The sequence below is a fragment of the Glandiceps talaboti genome, chromosome 21 (assembly GCF_964340395.1).
Source record: "Glandiceps talaboti chromosome 21, keGlaTala1.1, whole genome shotgun sequence".
Classification (NCBI taxonomy): Eukaryota; Metazoa; Hemichordata; class Enteropneusta; family Spengelidae; genus Glandiceps; species Glandiceps talaboti.
In genome coordinates this window covers 14,032,855-14,057,320 of record NC_135569.1, presented here as the reverse complement: position 1 = coordinate 14,057,320, position 24,466 = coordinate 14,032,855, and the positions used below count along the sequence as shown (strand labels likewise).

Sequence of the window (24,466 nt, the reverse complement as noted above, 5' to 3'; positions counted from 1 at the left end):
AGGTTTTTTGTACGATTATAAACTGAAAGATTGTTGTCAGTGCTCCTGTTACTAGTAATGATTTGTTTGCAACAAGCGATAAAAGGAGTTTACACAAACTAGGTAGAAAATACTACACCATATCTCATTAATAAGAGTTCTCCCTGAACGAAGTAAGAAGGATGCCAAGTTCTTTTTTCATTTCCTGATAAAATTAAAATGAATACAGTACTTTAAATCACTTCATCATATGCACAGATGTTATCAAAAAAGTTACAAGAGTCTTGAAGACACAAAATTTTCAATTCTTGGTCTCCAACTGTCAAGCCTTCAATATTGTAATTTTGATCACCCTCAGATGAAATGAAAATCATACTCCAAAATTTTTAAATAAATAATAGTACTGTAATATTAATAATAATAATGTTAGATTTTTACTAACTTTCCTACACTGTGCTCAAAGCACTTTACAGCCTGGCAAAGACCTGCATGGCACTATGGTCCACTGTCTTTCCTAGATCCTCCGCAGCCTCAACAAGTGCATATCATAAAAGCATTCACATTGCAACCTCTATCCTACCAGGTCCCAAAATTATACAGTTGCGTTGACTAAGGCACAATCGTGGTTCAAATCTTGCCTAAGGATTTCAGCCACTCAGAAAGTCTGGAGCAGTAGGGCTCAAACCTGCAACCTGCAGATTCAGGCTGATCACTCTCAGTCTAACCATTCGACCATCACAACTGTATGACCGATAAATTTTATTCAAATTTAATAATAACCAGGCAAGAGCTGAGTCCCTTACTGGTTATTATAACCAGGTGAGTTCATTTGAAGTGGCACATGCTTCATCAAGTTTATAAGTTTTTACTCAAGTGAAAATACTAAAGGAAAAATTCATTCAAATTATTCTAGCATAATGTTAATGTCAATGCATACTTTCTATGACATTACCATTGTCGTCTGGCATTTTTAGAACTGTTGATTGCATAGTAGGGAGTCCCTGTACATTTTTTGATACATAAATTATGTCATCGGATTTTTAATAACTTATATCCTAATACCAAGTTTGAGTTCAGTTAATTGCAAGTAATGGTTAAGTATACATCAGTAAGTAGAATACTGCAAGTACCTGTTAATATGCTAAAAAAAATTGCATTCCCAAAAATATAAAACTCAGCTTGTGCCCCTTTACGAGTATATTTTTAGGGCGATCTTGCGTCTACATTTTGTATGCAATCACAAACACTCTACTATCTCATTTCCTTTCTTCTAACCAACTCTAAGAGTAACACATAGTTATAAGTTTAAATCTGTTTCCCACATCGCTGTTAAAATCACTGAATGCTAGCATCACAAATAAATTACATAATGTTGCAAAATTTGACACCGATTATACATACCTATTTAGATTACCCAATGATTTGTACAGTGCAGTTTTCGTTGTAGTTACTGTTGCTATGGTAGGGTAGGATAATTCACCTCCTAACTATACATACATGTATCAACACACACACACACACACGCACTACGTCCTCACAGATTTGTTAATATTGGATGTTCTTTTGTTTGTTCACCCCTTTGCGACCCTTAGTGTGCAACAATAAAAAAACAACAAAAGGAAAAACAACAATACCGATTTGTACGAAGTAAAGATTTATGACTTAAACCACTATTGTGCCTAGTATTACATTCACAGTTTGACTGTACCATCAAAATTCATAGTACGTCACAGCAGATGACAAAACCAAATACACTATTGGTCTTTTGGAGTCTGGGCAAATATGATTTACATGATTCAAAAGGGGGAGCTGTTTTGGCAATATTTAATAATGAACCCCTACTATGGTACATTGGTAGTCACACACACATATTAAGGACAAGTCTGGGCTTGCATTCTTTACTCACAGACCGGAGAATTAAATTTCTTATATAGCACAGCATGATGCTAACTTTTTTCCTGAAGACAGTTATAAATCTCTCTATTCATCTCCGTTTGAGAACTTGTATTGCATTTGACCCAACAAAGCCTGAATTAAGGAGATACTGCCAAGTTTGTACAATCTCATCGACGTCAGTCTCCAAACTAAAAATCATGTATGAACACGTTGGGAGGGATTTCAAACAATGTACTTTGTAATGGTAACGGTCATTTTATACAGCATAGCTATGCAATACTGAATGTTTTGTCGGGATAATTGGCTAAATTTGTATGTAACTGTGCACTGTGTACTGGTTGCAATTTAATGGGTTCAATGCTACCTAACTATGGGGTTGTATTTTACAAAAAGCGACAAATCCCTATGGAAAGAAAACTACAATTTTGAAGTGGTCGTTTCATGTGTTTCATTATTTTTCAGTAATACAGTGTACTAACTACTAAAGTGAAGACCTGAGGGATCCTGACAACAAAGTCCCATCGTTTCATTTTTAACTGTGAATGTGCAGGCATGCGTGCCTGTCTAAAATAATAGTACCCACTGTGTGTTTTTACACATACTTAGGAAAGACTTGAATGACCAAACCAAGGACTTCCCAATAGAAGGGATTTAGAGACGCTGTCAACAATTGTCCGACCAGAAGTGTTTGTTCTCAATACATTGTTTGTTTGGATCTTTTTCTTTTCTTTTTTTCTTTTTTTGCTTTTGTAACTTTTACAGACTGTGTATTTGTTCTTGACTAAATCCTTCCCACATTTTCAAAATCACAACCCCAAAATAAAGAGCATGCCATTCTACACAACTATTCTTAGTTAGGGCCCCTGCCCTGAGTGTGTCCTCTAAGCCAATTTGACGTACCGCTGATGCACACAATTTCTAGTGATGCACAAAAATTTGGTGTTCCCCTATCTCTTACTATGTGGTGAGTGTGCCCTCTAAGCCATTTTGATGTGCCGCTGATGCACAAAATTTCTAGTGATGCACCAAAAATTTGATGTTCCCCTATCTCTTACTATGTAGTGACTCACAAGAAATCCCAATTTTCCCATTTCGACTCACAACAAAATTTGGCTATCATTAGAGGGCACACTGGTTCCTGCTCATAGTAACTTTTAAGAACTACATGCTTATATTTGCTTGGCTCACAGGAATTTAAAGTTTCTTACTTTTTCAAGTTTTTGTAACTTTTGCAGAGTGTATTTGTTCTACTTCTAGACCAAATCCTGTACACAATGACATTCTTAAAATCACAACCGCAAAATAGTGTGTGTGCCGTTCTAAACCTCTATCCATATTATATTTGCTTGGCTAATAAGAATTTAAGTTTCTTACTAGTGTAACTTTTACAGACTATATATTTGTTTTTGACTAAAAAACTATCACATATTCTTACAATCCAAACCCAAAATAATGTGTATGCCACTCTACACCAATATTCTTATTTAGGGTTCCTATTATAGTGACTTTTAACAACTATGTGTTCATGTTTGCTTGGCTCACAGGAATTTAGGGTTTCTTGATATTGTAACTTTTAGTTTTACAGGCTGTGTATTTGTTCAAGACTAAAACCATCGTGTATTCTCAAATCCAACCCCAAAATACTGAAAATCTACTCAAAACCTACTCAATTGTCCAGCAAAACAGAGACAATAAGTCTTTAGTGAAAATTTCCAGATTTAGAGTACAGTGTATTCCATCCTTCTATACCTCTATTCATTCTAACGTTCTTTGCTATCGTAACTTTTACAGACTTTGTATTCATGTATTTGTTCTAGACAAAAACCTTCATGTTTCATGCATTCTCAAAATCAAAAAATAATCAATTTGTCTAGTATGAGTTTTCCTCTTTTTTTTGAATAAATTGTGTAATCAGATCAAATCTACCACATGTCTTTAAGTTTTCTGAATGGATTATTTTCCATATATTGCTGAAATATTTAAATTCGGATGCATTTCTCATTTCTTACCAAGGTTCTAAACCGAAAGTAGATCAGACATAACTTTAAAGTGCATTCTCACAAACCAGAGCCATTATTTCTTCTGCGACACTGCAAAATAACAGACCTATTGGCGGCGCACTTTTGGACAGTGTCGTAAAAGAGGCTGTGGTTTACGATGATGTTTAAAGTGGCACAAGCTGAGTTTGTACGCTTTTCACTCTTTTTAAATATTTCTGAAAAAAAATTGTAACTTTCTGGTAAAAATCTATCAATATGGATGCAGATCTTCAATAACATTAAAGTTTGTCTGCTGGCATTATTAGCATAATTAATTAGCAGGTTAATTTTTTTTTTAGTATACATATATTATGTCATCGAATCATTCAGATTTTATGCCTTAATACTAGGATTTGTTATAAATGAGGAAAGAAAAGTGACACGTGTAGGAATTGAACGCACGTCCCCTAAACACTAGTCAGAGTGCTCTAACCAGCCAATACTAGGTTTGAGTTCTGCTACAGTGTATGCGTCAGTTTGAAGTAGACTAGAACACTATTTGATGATATGCAGCAAAATTGACCTTAGAAACATTCGAACTCAGCTTAAACCCCTTTAAGGGAAAGAATGAAAGGGGAAATTTGATTTTTTATGGTTGAAAGTGACGAGTTAATTTCTAAATTTTTCAGCAGTATCATAGGTTACCGTGAACTTGTTTTAAGACTTCATACATTGACTGTTTTATTGTCCTCGTACCACGGTTCATTGCAGATACACAGTAACAAAGAACGACTAGGGTCTACATGTTTGCATTGTCTACATACAATGTACCTGAATGAGTTTAAATCCTGTGTTTTATTACACCTCAGGGAACAATTAATCCGGCACTTCCCACCTCCTGCTTTCATTCTAGAAACTTTTGTTAAATTTTCTCTTTTGTTGCAGAGTATATAGAGCTACTTTTCTGAAAATTGTCGACATGTTACTTCAATCAAACTTTTTTTTGAGTTTTTTCACCTTGATATTTAAAAAAAAAAAGTTGTGAATCAAATTCTTCCAATATAGTGGCATTAGATTTTAATTTAAAATCCAATATGGCTGATTTGTTTGGTTGCTAAGATGCTTTGTCACTATAGTAACAGTTGGCATGGGTATGGCTTGTCATTGGTTGATCATTGACAATAAACTCTACACAGTATGGGAAGAAAATGTTATGCATTCTTGCAGACAGAGAGTTTTAAAGTTATACAAAATCAATTTGTATGAAAATATGGGTACTACTATTTCATTACTGCAATCTTTACACAGTAACACAGTAGAAGAACTTACAATACAGTAATTTGTTTTCTAAATTTTCGTACGAACAGCATGGTAATATCTTATGTCAAGTCCCCTATTTTTTGTGGTTTCAATTTTTGTTCATATTTCATTTTTGAATCATAAAATCTCAACATTTTTTTTTAAAAAGCATGAATATTTTCTTTCTTGTATAGTCTTGTCTCTGTATTCCCACCTAATCACAAAATAATTTGAACAGAAGGAAATAAGAAGTTTCTGTCAAATTTCAATATAATACATTCTGAAATCTGGAATGATATTGGGGGGGGGGGGATCATGCCATCTGTACACTGAACTTTATATGGAAAAGGTTTGGTACATAGAATTTACAAAAATTTCTGCATAGGCTAGTTCTCTGAGATTTTCTAACATCAACAAAGTTGCTAATCTTTCCAAAAATACAATTTTTTTTTTAATTTTTTTTTTTGACACATTAATCATACTGAATGTTATCACATTAATGTCTTAATCAAATCTACTGTTCTCTCATTCCTTAGTTTTGACTGTGAGATTAATGTGTAACTAAGTTGAAATTTCAATACTATGAATTCAAAAATCTGAATTTTTTGAAATATTTCCTTATTGCTGATGAGTCACGACACCAAGTCAATTCAAAGATAAAATATTACTATGTTGATTCAAAAAAAAATCCTGATTCTTTTCAAAAAAAAAAAAATTCGAAACATCAAAAAAATAGTAGTAGTAAGAAAGGTGGGTAGAACTCTACCTATACTGTACACAATGCACAACCAGAGGGCAGTATGTAGCAGTTTCAACAATGAATGTTTACTTTGCCAATTATCTCATCAATCAACCTACATTTTATATGCCTCACTGAGTTTCTGATAGCCTACCTGTAGTCTTGAAGGACTAACGCTACTACTACACTATTTCAGCTATCCAAACTGACATTTGGATTTTTTGACTTTTCACTTGTCCTCCAAGCGAAAATTCAAACAATTCAAAATGGCAGTTAGGATAGGTGAAACGGTGTAGTGGCGTTAGTCCTTCAAAACTAGTCTACCGATATAGGCAGGCTATGTTTCTGACTATTTCTGCATTGATTCTGGGAGTACCTTCCAACTTCTGACAAGAATAGTATGCAAAATATCAGAATTTAGACAGACAAGACAGACAAAAAGACATTGCACAAATTTTGCTAAAAATTTGTCATAATTTTGAAATATTTTACAACCTGCATTACTACTATAGAGATAATTAGTGTTTTCCACACTCTGGAAACTTCCTAACAACTAACATATATAGTAAACACAAAGGGGAAACCCTGGCAACATTTGCATGGTTTTCTAGAATTTTACATGGTTGGAAACACTCAATATTTGTGGTAGATACAGTGAGTGAAAATCAACGGGAGTTCTCCAGATAGCTTTACTGCTTACTTGCTTAAAATCATGACTGAAATAATATGAAATTGAAAAGTATGACTGCCTCGAAACAACCTTGATCACGCTTGTGTTACCTTGGTTCTAAAACCAGTGAAATGACTACCCTGATTAAAAATGCATACTAAACTTGAAAATACAAACTACTCCTGTCGAAACACTGTACACCATGTGTTTCAGTCCCTCGATCTGAACAAAAATAGCAAACAAGAACAATTACCTCTTCCAGTTCCATCGTTCATCAGACAGAAATTCAACCACGCATACAGGGACGTCAGAAAAAACAACAATGCAATCACTAGCATATGACAAAACCTGATTTTAAAGGTCCGCACACATCACAAAGTTCATCCAATAAAATGGCCCCTACAAATCCGCTATCTTTTGACACTATTGGTAGCTGTTTCTGTTCCTAGGCAACCCAGATATCTGATTTGTAAACTTTGAACTTCCTGCCTTTTAAACTAATTAATCATTTATTTTCAAACAGATAAAGAATTGCACACATAATCTGTGGTGAATTGATTTCAACAGTTTTAATAATTGGAATATCTGATTAGTTTTTTATCGAATATTGAAATAATTTGAAAGCATAGAACAGCTTGATACAATGAAACCCATTTGACCTGGAAGAGTATTGTCTGGCTAGACAAAAATCTTACTAACATTGATACATTTCATTGTCTGGCTTAACAAAAATCTTACTAACATTGATACATTTCATTGTCTGGCTTAACAAAAATCTTACTAACATTGCTAAATTTCATTGTCTGGCTAGACAAAAATCTTACTAAACATTGATACATTTCATTGTCTGGCTCAATAACATTGCTACATTTTATCGTCTGGCTCCACCAATATCTTACAAACATTGCTACATTTTATTGTCTGGCTAGACAAATATCTTACAAACATTGATACATTTTATTGTCTGGCTCAATAATATTGCTACATGTTATCATCTGGCTAGACAAATACCTTACTAACATTGCTACATTTCATTGTCTGGCTCAACAAAAATCTTAATAACATTGCTACATTGTATTGTCTGGCTAGACAAAAATATCACTAACATTATTGTTACATTGTATTGTCTGGCTAGACAAAGATTGCTACATTTTCCATGCATGACATGCCATTATCCTAGTAGATTGTTACATTGCAAATAATTTGGCATCTATCATCTATGATAAATGAGTTTTACACATAAAATGTAGCAATGTTGGTAAGAAATATTGAGCCAGGAAATGAAAAATAGTAATGTTACTGAGATTTTTTGTCCTACCAGCCAACATGCAACACTTTTTTAGGTGATACGTAAAATAAATCTGCTCAGTAGGTTGATTATTGTGTCAATTTATGGAAGAGAACCATATTTCAAAAATAAATTATATATCATACGGAAAATTTAAAATGTTGTCACTTTATGACATGGGTGCAGAGGGGGCTCATATTTGTTTACTCTATGTCACTTCACGACATATGTCTTACCTTACTTGTCACGCAACTTTGATAGATAACAGAATTACGTATTTAAAATACGGCGATGTGAATATAAAACACACCAAATAATCAAACACAAATTTGAAAGAAAAAATAGTTCCGTGACACGATTCACAATTGTTTTAACAACAGAACACGGTGTTAAGTGGTGTGAAATATAACACAAAATATTGATCAGTCTGGAAAAATCAGGTCTGGAAATCAGATTACTGACAAGGGAGTATTGATATTGGCAATTCATCAAAATGTAACATATACTATTTAGTGTGCTAGTATTGTCAAACAGGATTAGCTATTGTTGCTATACACTGAAGTGACTTTATATGCAAATTAGATATGTTAAACTTATGTTGAACTTTAAGTTTCAGTTGCCATAGATACTCAAGATTAAAATTGTGTATAATGTCTGCATATTTTAAATCTTGGTTTAGAACGCAATATTGTAAACCTGGAAAGTTTTGGTAAAGACTTGTATTTGCTTATTTTGCCGTACATTAAGTAGTGACTAAATATGGCTTCTTGTACATGAACACAATATACCAGAGTCTGGTAATTAGTAAAAATAAGTAGTGACTAAATATGGCTACTTGTACATGCACACAATATACCAGTCTGGTAATTAGTAAAAATAAGTAGTGACTAAAATACCTTCCTGTACATGAACACAATGTACCAGTCTGGTAATTAGTAAAAATAAATAGTGACTAAATCATGAACACTATGTGCCAGTTTGGGAAATTAGTAAAAAAATTAGTAGTGACTAAAATTCCTTCCTGTACATGAACACAATGTACCAGTCTGGTAATTAGTAAAAATTAGTCTTCTGTCACTTCAAAATGGAACCAAACATAAATCACAAGAGATGTTTGATACTCCTTTTGTTCATTTCACAAAACTTACTCATGAAACGTACAACTTACAATCGGTGAAAAATAATCATTAGATCGGACATTGCAATATATTACTTTTGAAAGGTAAAATTGGAAATGAATGCGACTTTTCGATCAGTCTACTACGGACTTTGACCACATTTGCTTCTAGTTCTAGCAACCATAAACAATATATTTGCCAATCACTAGATCCCTTTGCAGTTTTGCTATATTAGTATTTTGTATTCAGATTTAATAGTATATAGCTTTAGTATGCAGTATACTTAAGAGTTATGAAATGAAACCTGACTTAAGTTAAACTGAAAGAGAAAATAAACACTTAAGTGTTCATTTCACAATACTCAACCATGACGGCTACCACTTACTTTGCTGGCTAAAAATAATATTATCACTTCAGTAGATCCCTTTGCAGTTTTCTACATTAGCATTCTGTATTCAGCTTTAGTATGCAGTGTACTTACAGGGAAGACATAAAACCAGACATAAACTAAAAGAGAAAATTTATACTTTACTATTGTTCATTTCATAGTAGTCATCAATGAAATCTACATCTAATAAAAAAGACTTCACCCTTTTATTAATTTTATTATTCTGCATACAAGTTCAGTAGAAGGGAAGGATATTATTAAAGTCAAGAGATCAGAGAAACTATAAAGATGGCATGATTCTCCCCCCCCCCCAAAAAAAAAAAAAAAAAAATTTACCAGCTTTTGAAATTATTTGAATCTAATTTACATTGAGAGAAAATAAATGCTTATGTGTCCATTTCATGATATTGACCCATGAAATGTACAACTTAAAATAAAAAAGTAAATTATTTCACTTTAGGAAATTGTCAAAATACCTTTGTTGATCACATAACAATAGTTCTTTATATCAGGTTACATACCTGAATCTCAAGTCCTATAAAAGCTAGTAACTCTAGAATTGTTTATTAGCATAAATACTCATCTAAGAGTTCCAAACACAAAAGCTTTCTTGGCAGACGGTACCTACACATCTAGTTTACTTGAGACAAACAATCAAGCGTCTACCACTGAGGGCATTCCACAGACAATAACTGTCTTCCCATCCGAGACCACATGTGCATATTTAGCAAGGTACAGGTGGGCGACCATTGCTGACTTGTAGTAGTACAATAAACGCCCCTATACACTAACACATGCTGTTCATGTCATCCTTCTGGTATTGTGCCAACAACAAGAACTATACGAGAGAAGTTACGAGTGCCAGGAATGAAAAAATCGGTTATACCCTCCCAGCACCATCGGCAATCTATTATCCCCTATAACAGAAGACTAAACGTGCATAGATTTGTTAACAATACTTTTTACTACGTAATCATTATTGTACACCCTCTCAAACCGTCAACCCCATTTTTTGAATGTGAACATACCATTTTGAATATTCAAGAATCTTCAACTGGGCATTTTTTGATCGTCTGGTTTAGTCTATAGCTTTATTATAATAAACTTTGTATATTACATTACAAAGGTGTTTAGAAACCAGACTTTGTTTTAAACTTCATTCATCAAATTTGGTTGGGGTAATAAATCATGGTGGTAAACCCCTTGTGTCAATGCCAATTTCTTTTCTTTTTTAAAGGGACGGCATGAATCAGATATAATGACTGGCAACCGACATGCTTGGGTCAACATGGGGTTACCACTACGAGGATCATTCATGAGTTCAAAGTTAACTTGATACGCTACACAAAACACATGCACTGATGAACAAATACTAAGCACCTAAGTTGATAACAATAGTCGTTTTGAAATAGACACAACAGGTCTAATTACCAGCAATTACACAAATCCAATTACTATGGTATTATAAACTGTAACGGGTATTTACGCAACAAAAACAATGTAAATTAGCTAAATCAACATCTAGTATATAAAACAATCCCACCTCCTCCTCTTTTGTGTCTTTGCCTCCTCCTCCTTCCTCCTCTTCTTCGTCTTCCTCCTCAATTACAGGTTCAAGTATCTCCTCCTCTCTCTGTTCGATCGGTTCTGGAGCAGTGTCTTCAACTATCTCTATCTGTGTCACCGCTTCAACCTGTGCAGGTTGTTCGGGCTCTGTCGGTTGTTGCTCTGCTTCTTCCGCGTCTTCTTTCACGTCTTGCGATTCTTCCACCGGCAAATCTTCAACAACGGTATCGTCTTCTTTTGCTTGGTCAATAATTTCTTCCGTCTTGAGATCGTCACCGTCCATGTTCCATTGAGCAATCCAGTCAATGTGTACCTGAGAGCAAGCTCTTTAATCTGATGGCTTCACTCCCTGTGGGGTCAGGTACCTTTGACATTAAGTCTGTGTCAACAGCTTAACTGAACTGCACTGACGCTGGCGCTGTGCCAATTCAATGAGACTCTGATCATGCACAGAGTCAGAAACCATGGAGGCTTCTGTTTTATGTGGCAGGGAACACCTTTTCATTCAAAGCTAACCATACATTATTGCAAGAAAAAACATGACTACATTACATGCCGTCAATCAATAACAAAAGAGTCGGAAAAAAAAACTTTTTGTTAAGGATTTATCCAATTAAACTTTATTAAGAGAAACCATGAATTATCAGGCTTACACATATTCTTGAGTACTAACGCTCACTTCACACTACTTGCATGACTAAATACAGACACCTGAATGAAAAGTCTTGCATTCCAGCAGTTTTTTTTCTAGTGGAATATTCACTCTACCATATCTGCTTACTGGCATGTCTATGAGTTATTAAGCTGTATTGAAAAAAAACTACACAACTTTGACAAAATTTATCTGTTTCTGTAAACATTGTGGTAGTCCAGTTCCTGACAACCATTTTCTGATTTTACACTACGTTATCTTGTTAATGTATGACGATAACGAAGTGTCAAATCGGAGTACGGTCGTCAGGAACCTAGACTAAAATTATGGAGGCTGGGAGTGTAACTTAAATTTGATTGTATTTGTAGTTAGGTACACGTTGTTGTGAATAAGGTCATGCAAAAATATTTGGTTAGGTTTAAATCAGGGACTTGTTTACTTGTTGTTTATTTCAATGGATCACACCTTTCAGATAACAATAATATTGTTCAGTGAATGAACATACAAATGCAGCAGCATCATGGTATCCATGGCAACCACTATTGTTTAAATTCCATAGAGTAACTTACTACAACTGGTCATACTGTGATAGTTAGGTAGAACAAAAATGGGGGAAATGAAAAACGCTGAAGACACTTGACATCTTTTTTTTGAGGGCTTTTATTTTTCTTTGGGTTGTAAATACCTTCATTGTTAGATTATATTATTGTGGTGAGTGATAACTCAAATAATCAAAATCTTTGAAATGGGTCATTTGTGATATTAGATCATGAGATTTCATAACATGTTTTCGTACTTCTTCATTTGAAAAGTTCTGATTTGATGATCAACGTTTCTAACGTGCATTTCTCTTGTGTAAAGCAAATATTATCAAACACTCGAAGAGTTCAAAAATGTTCATGGTTGTAAAACACAAAACAAAAAACACGCCCACCAAGCCTTCAAGTTGAAGTCCTCTTCGTGAGAATTGTCGGGACAGATACAGACAGAAATAGGACGAGACAAATCTACGCGACGAAAATCGTAATAGTATCCGTGGTTCCGACTGCAAAGAATGACAAGCTCGCGACGGTCAAATGACAGACAATCGCACCTGGAAAGAAACTTACTACCGACGGTATTATGTCAAGGGACACGCTTAATAAATAGCTAATCAACGCACTTATTGTTTTGTGGGTGTTTAAATCCTGAGACCGTACGTATGTTGATAGTTAATACGATCGGGTTCGCTTATTTGTTGAACAACAAAGTGTTTATTATTTGTAATCGACAACTGATCGACGCCGGGCAAGCGCAGCTGGTGACACTCGTAAGAGGGAGAAAGAAGAATATGTTTTTAAAGTTAAAACTATTGAACGATCTCACACAGAGACCGAACAATTGTAATTGTATGTGTGTATATATGAGTATGCTACAAAAATTAATTTTTACGATGTCCCTGTACGTTACTCGTAAAATAAATGGCATTGACATTTAGAGAGAGTGAAAATTCCCTCCACATTTGTACAAACCTGTCATTAATTTTGCACTTGGCAGTTATGATATCAATAATTACCTTAGTTCAGAATTAAGCTTCAACCGACGAACTTCTGCCAAATTCGATCACGAACCAGGGCCTCACTCGTCACCAGTGGTATGTGGCCAGCAGAGCTCAACTCCCAAATTCGAATTAGTTTATTGAACTTTCAGGCGCATGCGTTAGTCGCATTGTAAGATTCCATATGATTGGTCAAAGTTTCTAGTAGAAAATCGATGCTTTCAAGAAAAATGTTCATCATTTAAATGTATATTTCGTATATATGTAACTTAAGATATTATGATTACATCTCTCTGGTCATTTTTATCTGATCTAAGGCGTACGTGACCACTTTATGATGATGACAGAATTTTGACCTGGAGGGACAATGGGAATTGGCCAATAAGAAAGCTGCTTACAAAATGATTAGATTGAATGAAGATGGCGGACGACGATGGTGGGGAGCAGGTCGTTCTCAGAGTTAGTCAGGTTTGTTACCATTATTATTTTGTCGATCAACTATCAAAGAGGATATATTTGATCTTTATACCTTGACAAGCCTGCCCATTTGTTACGGCTTGATGCAATCATGGTTTTTACCCGTGTTTCCTCCTGAACCCGGAAGCAGGTCGTGTGTGCGTTGCGTACATGACAAGTTTGACCTCAATGCGGACGATTTGAACTCTCAATCTACGCGACTTTGAGGTCACCAGCAGTGAGATTTTGTATCAATGACAGAATAGTTTTAGCTTAGCAACACTCCCCGTACGGTAGCTATGGTAGTAAAGAATGACAACAATTAGTTGTCATGTGTAAACGTACCGTGTTTTTTGCTTCACGGGACGGTTTCAACAGGTTTTATCAAAACAGGGCAACGTACATGTAAAACTGAGGCACAGCAACTAATGTCTGCGTTTTACAAGATTTTATAATTTCGTCCAAAGCACATTAACTTCCCACTCACTTATTCATTTTCGCAAGGTATATCGTGAACATTGAACGCTTAGCACAGAACTTTAACCCGTCACCATGGCAGGGCAGGTTAGGGATATATTGTAACACCATTTGTACTGTAGTCTTTCACTATACACATATTATTGTAAACATCACAGACTTTACAGAAAAATTAAAAAAGATTTTAGCCAGAAAATGCTTCCTGTATCCCCCATGAAGTCTACAAATGTATCATCCAGATATCTCTTTAACTAAGTAACCTAGAAAGAAAAGTATCTGTTGAAATTTATAATGCTTTAAATACTTGTGTTAGAGACTGGTAACTTATTAAAACAATGAGGACCCAATTAAATATATGGGATTTCATAGATGTAATAGAAATGACAGTTCACTAAAATATATAGCACACCTACCTAGAGCCTAGCAGTCTGTCGGCATGAGTCACTGCAACTATTTTTAAAATCATTATTACAATTAGGGTAGCCCAGGGACAGTTGCCTCTTCAAAAAAAATGACGTCATATTTGACACAAAACTACTGTCACACATACAGTTCTTTCTCTCGTTGCCTTACATGGTGTTCATATGAACTTTCTATTCAATCAAGAAATATTCCTACAATCCCCATTTTTTATGTCAACTTGGTATATTGGGCAAAGGTGTATTTAATTCAACTTTCACAAGAACTTTATTCTTTTTTGGTATATATTGTACTGACCAATTAGTTACTTTCTATGGACAGCATATATAAGAATGATGAAGGTTTTTAACATTATTGCCTCTCCAAAGTATTGCTAAATTTACATTTTATTGGTGTATATAATAATGAATTAATATATATATATATATATATATATATATATATATATATATATATATATATATATATATATATATATATATATATATATATATATATATATATATATATATATATATATATATATATATGTGTGTGTGTGTCTGATGATCGCACTATGCGTGAAACTCTGAGTTTTACAACCAAGAAAGAGTTCCAGAACTACCAAAACTATATATATATATATATACTTGAAATATATGTAAAATGTCCAGAGTAAACTATGCTCATTACATATGTATGTACAGCAATGTGTATATGAGTGTGTGTATATATGCATGTGTGGGGGTGTGTATGTGTGTGTGTATACACAGACACACACACACACACACACACACAAATATATATATATATATGTAAAATGTCTATGCTGCCCAGAGTAAACAGTGCTCAATAGATAAGTATGTAGAGCAGTGTAAATAACACAGTATCAAGCAAGATACACAGGAGCTGTTACACAGTGTTCCATGCTGTTGCGAGCATCAGACGACAAATTTTTTCAAATTTTTTAACTTTGAATTTGGAACTTCATAGAAGTATACCATTAGTGAGCTTATCCTCGCAACAGCATGAAACACTGTGGGCTTAATCTATGCTTATTCTAACTCATACACAAAGTTTTGAAGTTCAGTCCTGTTGAAGATAATTAGATCAATTTAATATAGACAGAAATATTTTCCTATGTGTTACAGTTAGATGCATCTGAGTTGGATGGTGAACTTCTACAATTGTTGAAGAATCAGTTCACAAAGGCGTTCCAGTATTTTCAGGTAAAAAGTTATAGTCTTTGCAGGGGTGAACAAATCCACTGGTCCTGGGTCCGGGACTAGTGATTTTTTTGGGCGGACCACACAAATTTTACCTTGTCTGGTCAGTCAGACCATTACCTTACTGTTAATAACTATGTAAAAAAGTCATCTAAATACATACAGATTCATCGGTAAGATTTAATGTTTCACCTTAGCAGGACCTTGGACCACTAATTCTTTCAGCAGGACCACTGGATTTTTTAAGGCACTGGTCTGGGGACCACCAGTTCACAAAATGATTTGTTCACCCCTGCTATGACATTTATAATGCTGTTCACTTTTATTGTACTTAATTGGTATGAAGAAATTTGGTGACAAAAAGTGAAAATTCAAAAAAAAAAAAAAAAGTTATGTTGGTCTCTTTCATTGACAAATCTTTCATTCTAAGAATGATATTTAAAAAAGAAATACAGTTGTGGTTTTTGATCAAGAAGGAAAAACTGATTTTAGGGAATTCAAGACAAGTATTAAAATCATGTAGTAATTCTGAGTTATTTTTGTCTTCAGCCAGGAGTACTTACTCGAATAGAACCTGAGTTGAATGCAGCGTTACGATTGTTAATATGGAAGGTAAGATTTTATTTTTTTATTTATCTATTTATTTATTTATTGTGTCGCTTTTGGATCAGGGGCTCACCAGAAATGTTAGGAGCAACACTGAAAATAAAATTAAATACAAATATTTCTAAAAGTTGGATAAAATATGACTGGTAGATCAGGTGTAGAAATAAAAACCAAGAAGAAAGGTATAGAGTAGACTGGAGATGAAAAGAAAAAAATATATGAACAGTACTTCAAATGTCCGTAATTGAAAGACCTAATTTTGTAAACTATTCTATGTTAGTTTTAACAAACTCCATAGATGTCAGTGTCTGTCTGTATATCTGTGTCTGTCTGTATCTGTGTGTCTGTGTCTGTGTGTGTGTGTGTGTGTGTGTGTGTGTGTGTGTGTGTGTGTGTGTGGATATCTGTTTGCTTCTGTTTTAACTCGTTTGTGCTATTCAGCATGTCGTTAGTTTGTTTGTTAAGTCACAGGCAAGTTACTTCTCTGTGGTTAAGTACATTATATATCAGCCAGTACAGAGCTGCAGTGTATTCTCTGAACAAAGTAACAAGGGTACACTATGAGAGCCATCTTGTGATTTCTGAATACCTTCTTGATAATAATATGAAAGTCATATTCTAAACTAAACCATTTGTACATTGATAAAACAGCCATCTGGCTGTATAATTCTCCTCTGTCTGACCTCCAATGAACAGCCACAGAAGTTACTACTGGTCTCTTGTGCAAACGTTTTAGGGAGAAAACTGAAGCTTTGTAGTCTTCCATTATTGCCATCATTGTTGTGTGTGTAGAATATTAAAGTAAACTTAAAAACTTCAACAATGTTGTAGACCATTGAAAGTACATTAACCTAAAGTTAGTCCTTGTTTCCCAAAACTCACAAATAAAGTCAACATTGTTCTCAAAAGTTGCTATGTTGTATTTCCAGATATAATGTATTACCTTACGGCAGTGATTTGATCAGTTAAGTTTATTATTATACAAGTTTACAAATTTGTATATTCTGTTAGAGTCTAGTTCCTATACAGTATCACGATTTACACCTCCACTCACAGTATAGTCAAAGTCATTACTCCAGAAGTATTTACACCTCCACTTACAGTATAGTCAAAGTCGATACTCTAGAAGTTCTGAGATGCATGAGGTGCAATTTAAAATTCATCCACAGCCACCCACACAGTCATTCACATCATGGTTTAGTTAGAAACCAGGTTGACATCCAAACTATAACAAAGGGTTATTGTTCCCCTATATTGTTGTTTGTCACAGTTTTAGACAATGTAGACGGTATTGTTTTAAATACCAGACCTGTTAAAACATTCTCAGATGCAAAGTAACTATAGAGAGAAATTTAAACATGTAATTTATGCATTGGTTGTCTGCCAAGTGTAATGCTTATAGTGTGCACTAAGTTGAAACCAGGAAATTAATTAACTTTGATGTTTCAGTTACTGTAGGATTTATATGTTATCATATTATTAGCATCAATTAGCATAATTATTGATTTTGATATCATATATTGGTTTGATGGGAGATTTAGAAAATAGCTAATGAGGCACTTCAGATTAATGTATTGCATTACACAATTGTTAGCTCTTTTTCACGTAATGCTGTAATTACAAGTAATCACAGAAACGTTTAATTTCATCCTCACCAAGGTGCAACTTAACAATTTGTTTTGGAAAATAACTATAACGAGGTACTTCAGATTAACATACCGCATTACACAATAGTTAGCTCTTTTTCACGTAATGTTGATTTTATGAAAATCACAGAAACATTTCATTTCATCCTCACCAAGGTGCAACGTAACAAAACTGTGCCAAAATCTGGTACGAGAACTGATTAATGCTTTTCAAAGACGAGAACACAAAGAGAAAATGTCTTCACCAGGTCTCCGGACAAATCCTTACAGCACTTTATTCACAAGTTGCCAAGCAGTGATTGTAGCGTTACCAGGTCACATACCAAGGCACTGTGAAACACACTTGTCGTTTTACCCGGTAACTCTAATTTCTTTTGTGTTCTTATCCATGTTATTCATTCAGTTGAAAAAACATGTACAACATCTTTTATTCATTGCGATTACAATAAGAAAATCAAGACTACGGACTAACTAAACATTAGCCAATATAGACCGGTACAAGAGAACTAATACATTAAAAGTGGGACGCTCGCTAAACTATAATCGTAGCTACCTTTTTGTTAATAATACTTCTATTATTTTATTTTCACTCACATGTTCCTTTGTTTATTGTGTTGGTTTAAACCCTCCTCAGGGGATAAAGACGGATTTGTACCATTTCAGAAATGATGGGTACCTTACACCTAAGTTATTGTCTGTATTCCAATTTTAAGATTGGGGAAATCAAATAATCAAAAGTCAATATTAAGCCAATCATTTCAAGTTGGGTTTTTTTTTTTTAATTATAGGGTGGTGATTGATGTATTTGCTAGATTTGTATGTGTTGTAGGTTTTTATGAAGCTTTGTATACATGCTGAAGTAGAGGATGTAGTTGATTATGTGAACCTCATCTAATACTACTACTACTAATAGTTGTATATTGTGAAATTTGTATTTCACAAAGCTTTATTGTAGTGATAGCAGTAGTAGGGAATAATAATATGGGCCCAAAAAAAGGGAAATTACAGAATTTAATGAAATAGCCAGAATTAACAGAGCTTGAAATTAGCAGAAGTTAGTTCACAGCACATATTAGATGACTGTCATGTTGTATTTTGACAACTAAATTTATTGTATCTAGACTACCATTTCCAGACCACATAGACTACTAAACAGTGTGTTTATTCTAGACTACCGTAGTCCAGGACATATAGACTACTAAACATTGTATCTAGACTACCAAATTAGCAGTAGTCCAGGACACCTACTAAACATTGTATCTAGACTACCAAATTAGTAGTAGTCCAGGACACATAGACTACTAAACATTGTATCTAGACTATCAAATTAGCAGTAGTCCAGCACACATCGGCTACGAAACATTGTATCTAGACTATCAAATTAGCAGTAGTCCAGTACACACAGACTACTAAACATTGTATCTAGACTACCAAATTAGCAGTAGTCCAGGACACACAGACTACTAAACATTGTATCTAGACTACCAAATTAGTAGTAGTGCAGGACACATAGACTACTAAACATTGTATCTAGACTATATCACTTTAGTCAGTAGTTGTATAATAGCACATATGACTTTTCCAAACTGATAGAGGGCATACTTTATCTATGTAACTATACCCATACAGTTGGTCTAAGTTTTGTGTGTATGTAGCCTGGGATCCATGTACATCGCAATATGATAAGAATTTCAACACCTACTTTAAAACAGATCAGTCCATGTATAAGAAATGCAGTGTTACAAAATAGAATTTTAGTCAGCTGATAGAGGGCATACTATATTAGAAAGAAATAATGTGGCCAAGATTTGACATGGTGTTGCCTGGAATCCATACATACTTAGGGCTCGAAATTAATCCAAGTGGGGCTACAATTTCAGAAATTGGTAGCCGAAAGATGGTGACCAATAGTCCCATATTCCTGAACTGAAAACAGAGTTCCTCTAACTTCTAACTTTCTAAGACTTAACAATAACAAAAAAAAAAAATTGTGCAGTTCTGATTATGCTCAATTTTGGAATAAGTGGGGTAGGTAGATTTTTTATTTAATTTTTTTATACATATTTTTTTTTCACATGTGAGTGTCTCGCTCAGGTACCTTAGTTATGTCTTCCATTGTTTTCCATATGGTCTCTGTGTTATCGGTTGCTTCTCATCAGATGTACAGCCATTACAGATTGGAAGAACAGTTTTATATTGTCTTTTTAAAGTTGAAGTCACTTAGTCAGTTTTCGCATCCACTATTTCTTGCAAGACTTCACAATTTTCACAATTTTATTATTTTTTTCTTAAATACATAAAAAAAAAGTTTAGGATTGGCAGTGAAAATCTAGATGGGGTCGGTAACTGGAACCAAACAATTTTTTTTAATAGGCCTAATGGAAATATGTGTGTACTGTTATTAATACTTTCATGTTTGTAAAACTTGAATCTGGGAAAACTATTGCAAAATCAATAGTAGCCTGATTGGGCTACCAGCTGCAAATTATGATAGCCCCAGGACAAGAATTGGTTGTCTGTGGACTGAGGACTACTATTAATGTGGAGCCCTGATACTACAGGAACCGTAGAATAGAACACAGTATGGCTTCCAGGCTGGTATGTGTGAATCTTAAATCCCATACCCAAACAACGACAGCGACAGTTACAATTACCAGCTCTCTTTGACAGCATTATCCTGTTAAAGAATAGCGACTACATTGTAATACTGTATCGATTAGAGACAGCATAGCAGGGAAGGAACAGACAAAGGAGAAAGTACAACAGTTTTACAGCCGTAATGGGTCTAATCTCTGACGCCTGTAAATATTGATCAATTTGAGACGCAGTCTTTTGTCCTTCTGTTTTATCTGGCAGCTTTACTGTATAATGATTATTGATTCTAGTGTGTACTGTGAATCAATGATAAGAGGGCTATAATGATTATTACCAAGGATTGGCAAATCTCAAATAAAATAAAAACGATTTGATTTTATGATTTTCCAACAGATGGAATTGCAATATTTCAGATACTAAAGTTGAGACAGATTTGGCATTATTTGACCCTGGTTATCTAAAATTATTCATAAATTTTAAGAAAGAAAAAATTGAGGTTTCAACATACATACGTAAAAATATAAGAGAAGATAGTCAAAGAATAGTCACCACAAAAGCTCAACTCTACAGTTCTAAATTATAAGAACACTAACTGCCATAAATAGTATCTATAGACTGAGTGACAACAGGTTTGTTGAGAATTTAAAAAAAAAAAAATTGTATTGTCGCACCATTTTAGACAACCTGCCCTGACCAGAAACTTCTTCTTTTTTTGCCAAACAAATCCTGCAGTGCGTGTTCAAAGGACACATGACTATTATTTCAGTACCAAGCCTAATCTACTTCCAGAGACTTCTGTACCTTTTGATTCATGGTGTTACTTCAGAAAATAACAAATATGCAAATACTTGATGAGAATTTTGTTTGAATTAAATTTGAATCCTTGACGTAATGTGATGTATATATGGCAGGAGTACAAACAATCTGACTTTGGCTCGTGATCTGTGAACACCTGAAGAGCCATGTTTTATTGTAATATAAGAACGCCATGGTAACAGACAGCAAATACGAGAAACTTTTAAATGGATCTTTTATACGTATATTGGATTCTTTAGGGAGTGTCTGTGCCACTTAGATACTCACAGAGTTTACTCACTTTTAAATGATAACCCCACAAGACGACAGACAGGATAATCGCACGATCTACATCTTAAATTTATTATTTTTTTGACCTCGTCATCAATCAATCTGATCTTTCAAACCAAAAAGAACAATACATAACTATATAGCATACAGGTGTGCATGTCACATTATTTATTCTACAGAGCCATATTTTTAACACCTTTTTGATTGTGTGTATAATACCTGGTCACATAATTGTCACCACAAGAGAGCTGTGTTGGTCTCAAGGCTACTGTACACACATTATATTCTTAATATGTTTATGACTCTGATAAGACATACAGCACAAATCACATCAATACATTTATTGTCGTTTTTTGTTTTTTTTTGTAAATTCCATTTTCATTTTTGATATAGGACAGTGACTTCATTATGTGGAATTCTGAAAAGTGTTATCCCAAGTGCATACTATAGACTACACCAGTCACTTCCATTACCAGTCTTTGCTAAATGCGTATATTGTTAGCCTAGAGACTTGGCAATCTGGATTGACAATGTCAGTCACCACACCAGTATAATGAGATAGCCATATCTCTTGGCTACTATATTGTTGAATTGCATTTTCATTTGTCGACAAATTTGGGAGTTTAAAAATGCCTTCGCATTGACAAATCTGGTTCGGACTATATTTTGATCTGGGCTGAGTCAGACTTTTTGATCCGGACTATACAAAGTCTGACTTAGACTGACCTAACGCTTCACACAGTACTTTTAGGTTGGACTAAAACTTAGAGCAGACTATACTGTGAAGCCCTATAAAGGGGTAGGGTTTGGATAGAATTAGATTCCATAACACAAAATCAATTTATATTATCAACTACAAGTTATGTGCAAGAATGAATGCTCATTCATGGACTGTGGGTCCATATTTTCAAATGAAAAAATTCAGTCAAAAACTTTTCTGGAAACAAATCCCAAATTTTGGCTGACATTTTGTGTCAGGGGTACTACAGGTTATGTGTTCCTCTCTGTGTGTCCTATTATAAATTTTACTTCCACAGTCCATTCTTCAACACCCTTGAATTCATGGATGTGATCACTGTGGAAAATTATAGGGTTGTTGTATGGCTAGCAAGAGAAAATCCCTACCCCTTTACAGACACAGACAATAGCAAATTACCGACCACTTTTCCATAGCACATGAATGATGGACACTTTTACTATTGTTGCATTTACAATTCAACTGCAAGCAAGTTTTTGGTATCAAACTCTTTTCTGGAACACCTTTTCAGACTAAACAAATGCAGAGAGCACACCCCAGACTCAAAACATGCAAAAAAATAGACTCTTGTGCCAGGTGGTATATATATGCATGATAGCTTTTCAATGCAAGTTACCTCTCCTTCCTCCCCCCCTCCCCCCACACACACAGACAGACACATATATGCACATACCACATTCCTTTCATCTCATGATCCTTGATCTGGTCTGGAAAAGATATTGAAATGTTTATACATGACATTGACAGCTTTTCCGTGTGAGTTATCCCGCCTCCCCTCACCCACCCACCCACCCACACACACACTGTCCATCCTATGATCCCTGATCTCATTTGGAAAAGATATTGAAATGTTTCTACATGATAGCTTTTCAATGCAAGTTACCCCTCCCCCCCCCCCCCCACCCCCACATACACACATACCCTTCATCCCATGATCCCTGATATAGTTTGGAAAAAATATATTGAAATGTTTGTTACATGATAGCTTTTCAATTTGAGTTACCCCCCACCCCACACACACACACATACCCTCCATCCATCCCATGATCCCTGACATGGTTTGGAAAAGATGTTGAAAGTTCCTGCACCTCATTGGTACTAATTGTAATTTTGAAATGTCAGCTGTAGACGAAAACACACTATTTGACACAATGACCAGTATTGCTATTTCTTTTGTAATCGTAAACAAAATTTAATCATTTGTGTAATCATGATGCTACTTAAAAAGTTAAGGAGCATCATCTGAAATTTGGCAATTAAATTCTCATGTAAACAATTGATAGTCAACCTTTGCCAAAACCAAACCAAGAAAAACTATAGTCATATTTAGTCAAATTAAATGCAGAAGAACCTGGTGATGTCATTTTCATAAAGTGTGACCAAGGTGTACTTGAAAAAAAAATGGTTTTCTGCAACAATGGTAAATATAATTTCCTAGAACCCACGCTGTTTTATCAGTAGATGGACAGTTTTGTCTTTCAGTAGATGGACAGTTTTGATATGAAGACACGGCGTGGTACTAAAGGTTAGAATACATATGATAGTTGTGTTATCGCCTTCCGAGGTGAAAAAAAATATAGTATGGCTTCCTGTACAAAGGTAATAGGTAAATAAAACAGTGTATTTTGTTACAGTAGCCTTTATTGTACAACACTGTATTTTGTAATTCGTAACTCTTTAAACTGTTCTACTAAAGTGTAGATTTCACTTAGAAGTACGATAGGTGATATTTTAAACATATAGACATTTAGTCTACATACATCAAATAACCCACATTTTCTTTCAAATTAGATATGTGAAACCTTAGCGGTTTGTTTACTCTAAACAGCCACGTGAATTGATACCTTGCGACTATAATTGCTAGAGACACCAGCATTTATTGAATTGAATTGAATTGAAGTTTCTACCAGAAAGTTTGTCTAGATGCTAATGAGATATTGCATCTTCTTTGATCCCAAAGAGAGATCGCGAGATTCGATGCAGGATAGCTCTAGACTACCTGAAAGTGTACAAAAATTGTATTTCATACCATCTTTAGCATACTCTAATCTAGATGCTAACGTGGTATCGTATCATTTCTGATCCCAAAGAGAGATCTTGAGATTTG

General features: G+C 34.5%; 2 protein-coding genes across 2 annotated transcripts in view; one reads left to right on the top strand and one right to left on the bottom strand.

Moving 5' to 3' along the window:
* LOC144451877 (uncharacterized) overlaps positions 1 to 13,238 on the bottom strand; it is a 101,591-nt gene extending 88,353 nt beyond the window's left edge. The window contains exon 1 of the mRNA XM_078142797.1: positions 13,130 to 13,238. The gene's annotated coding sequence lies outside the window, so the exon portion shown is untranslated. The remainder of the gene's footprint in view (positions 1 to 13,129) is intronic.
* A 287-nt stretch (positions 13,239 to 13,525) lies between these two features.
* The window catches only part of LOC144451681 (peroxisome biogenesis factor 2-like), a 30,911-nt gene continuing 19,970 nt past the window's right edge, over positions 13,526 to 24,466 (top strand). Inside the window, exons 1-3 of the mRNA XM_078142579.1 lie at positions 13,526 to 13,579; positions 15,595 to 15,672; positions 16,219 to 16,281. Coding sequence (XP_077998705.1) covers positions 13,526 to 13,579; positions 15,595 to 15,672; positions 16,219 to 16,281 — 195 coding nt within the window. The remainder of the gene's footprint in view (positions 13,580 to 15,594; positions 15,673 to 16,218; positions 16,282 to 24,466) is intronic.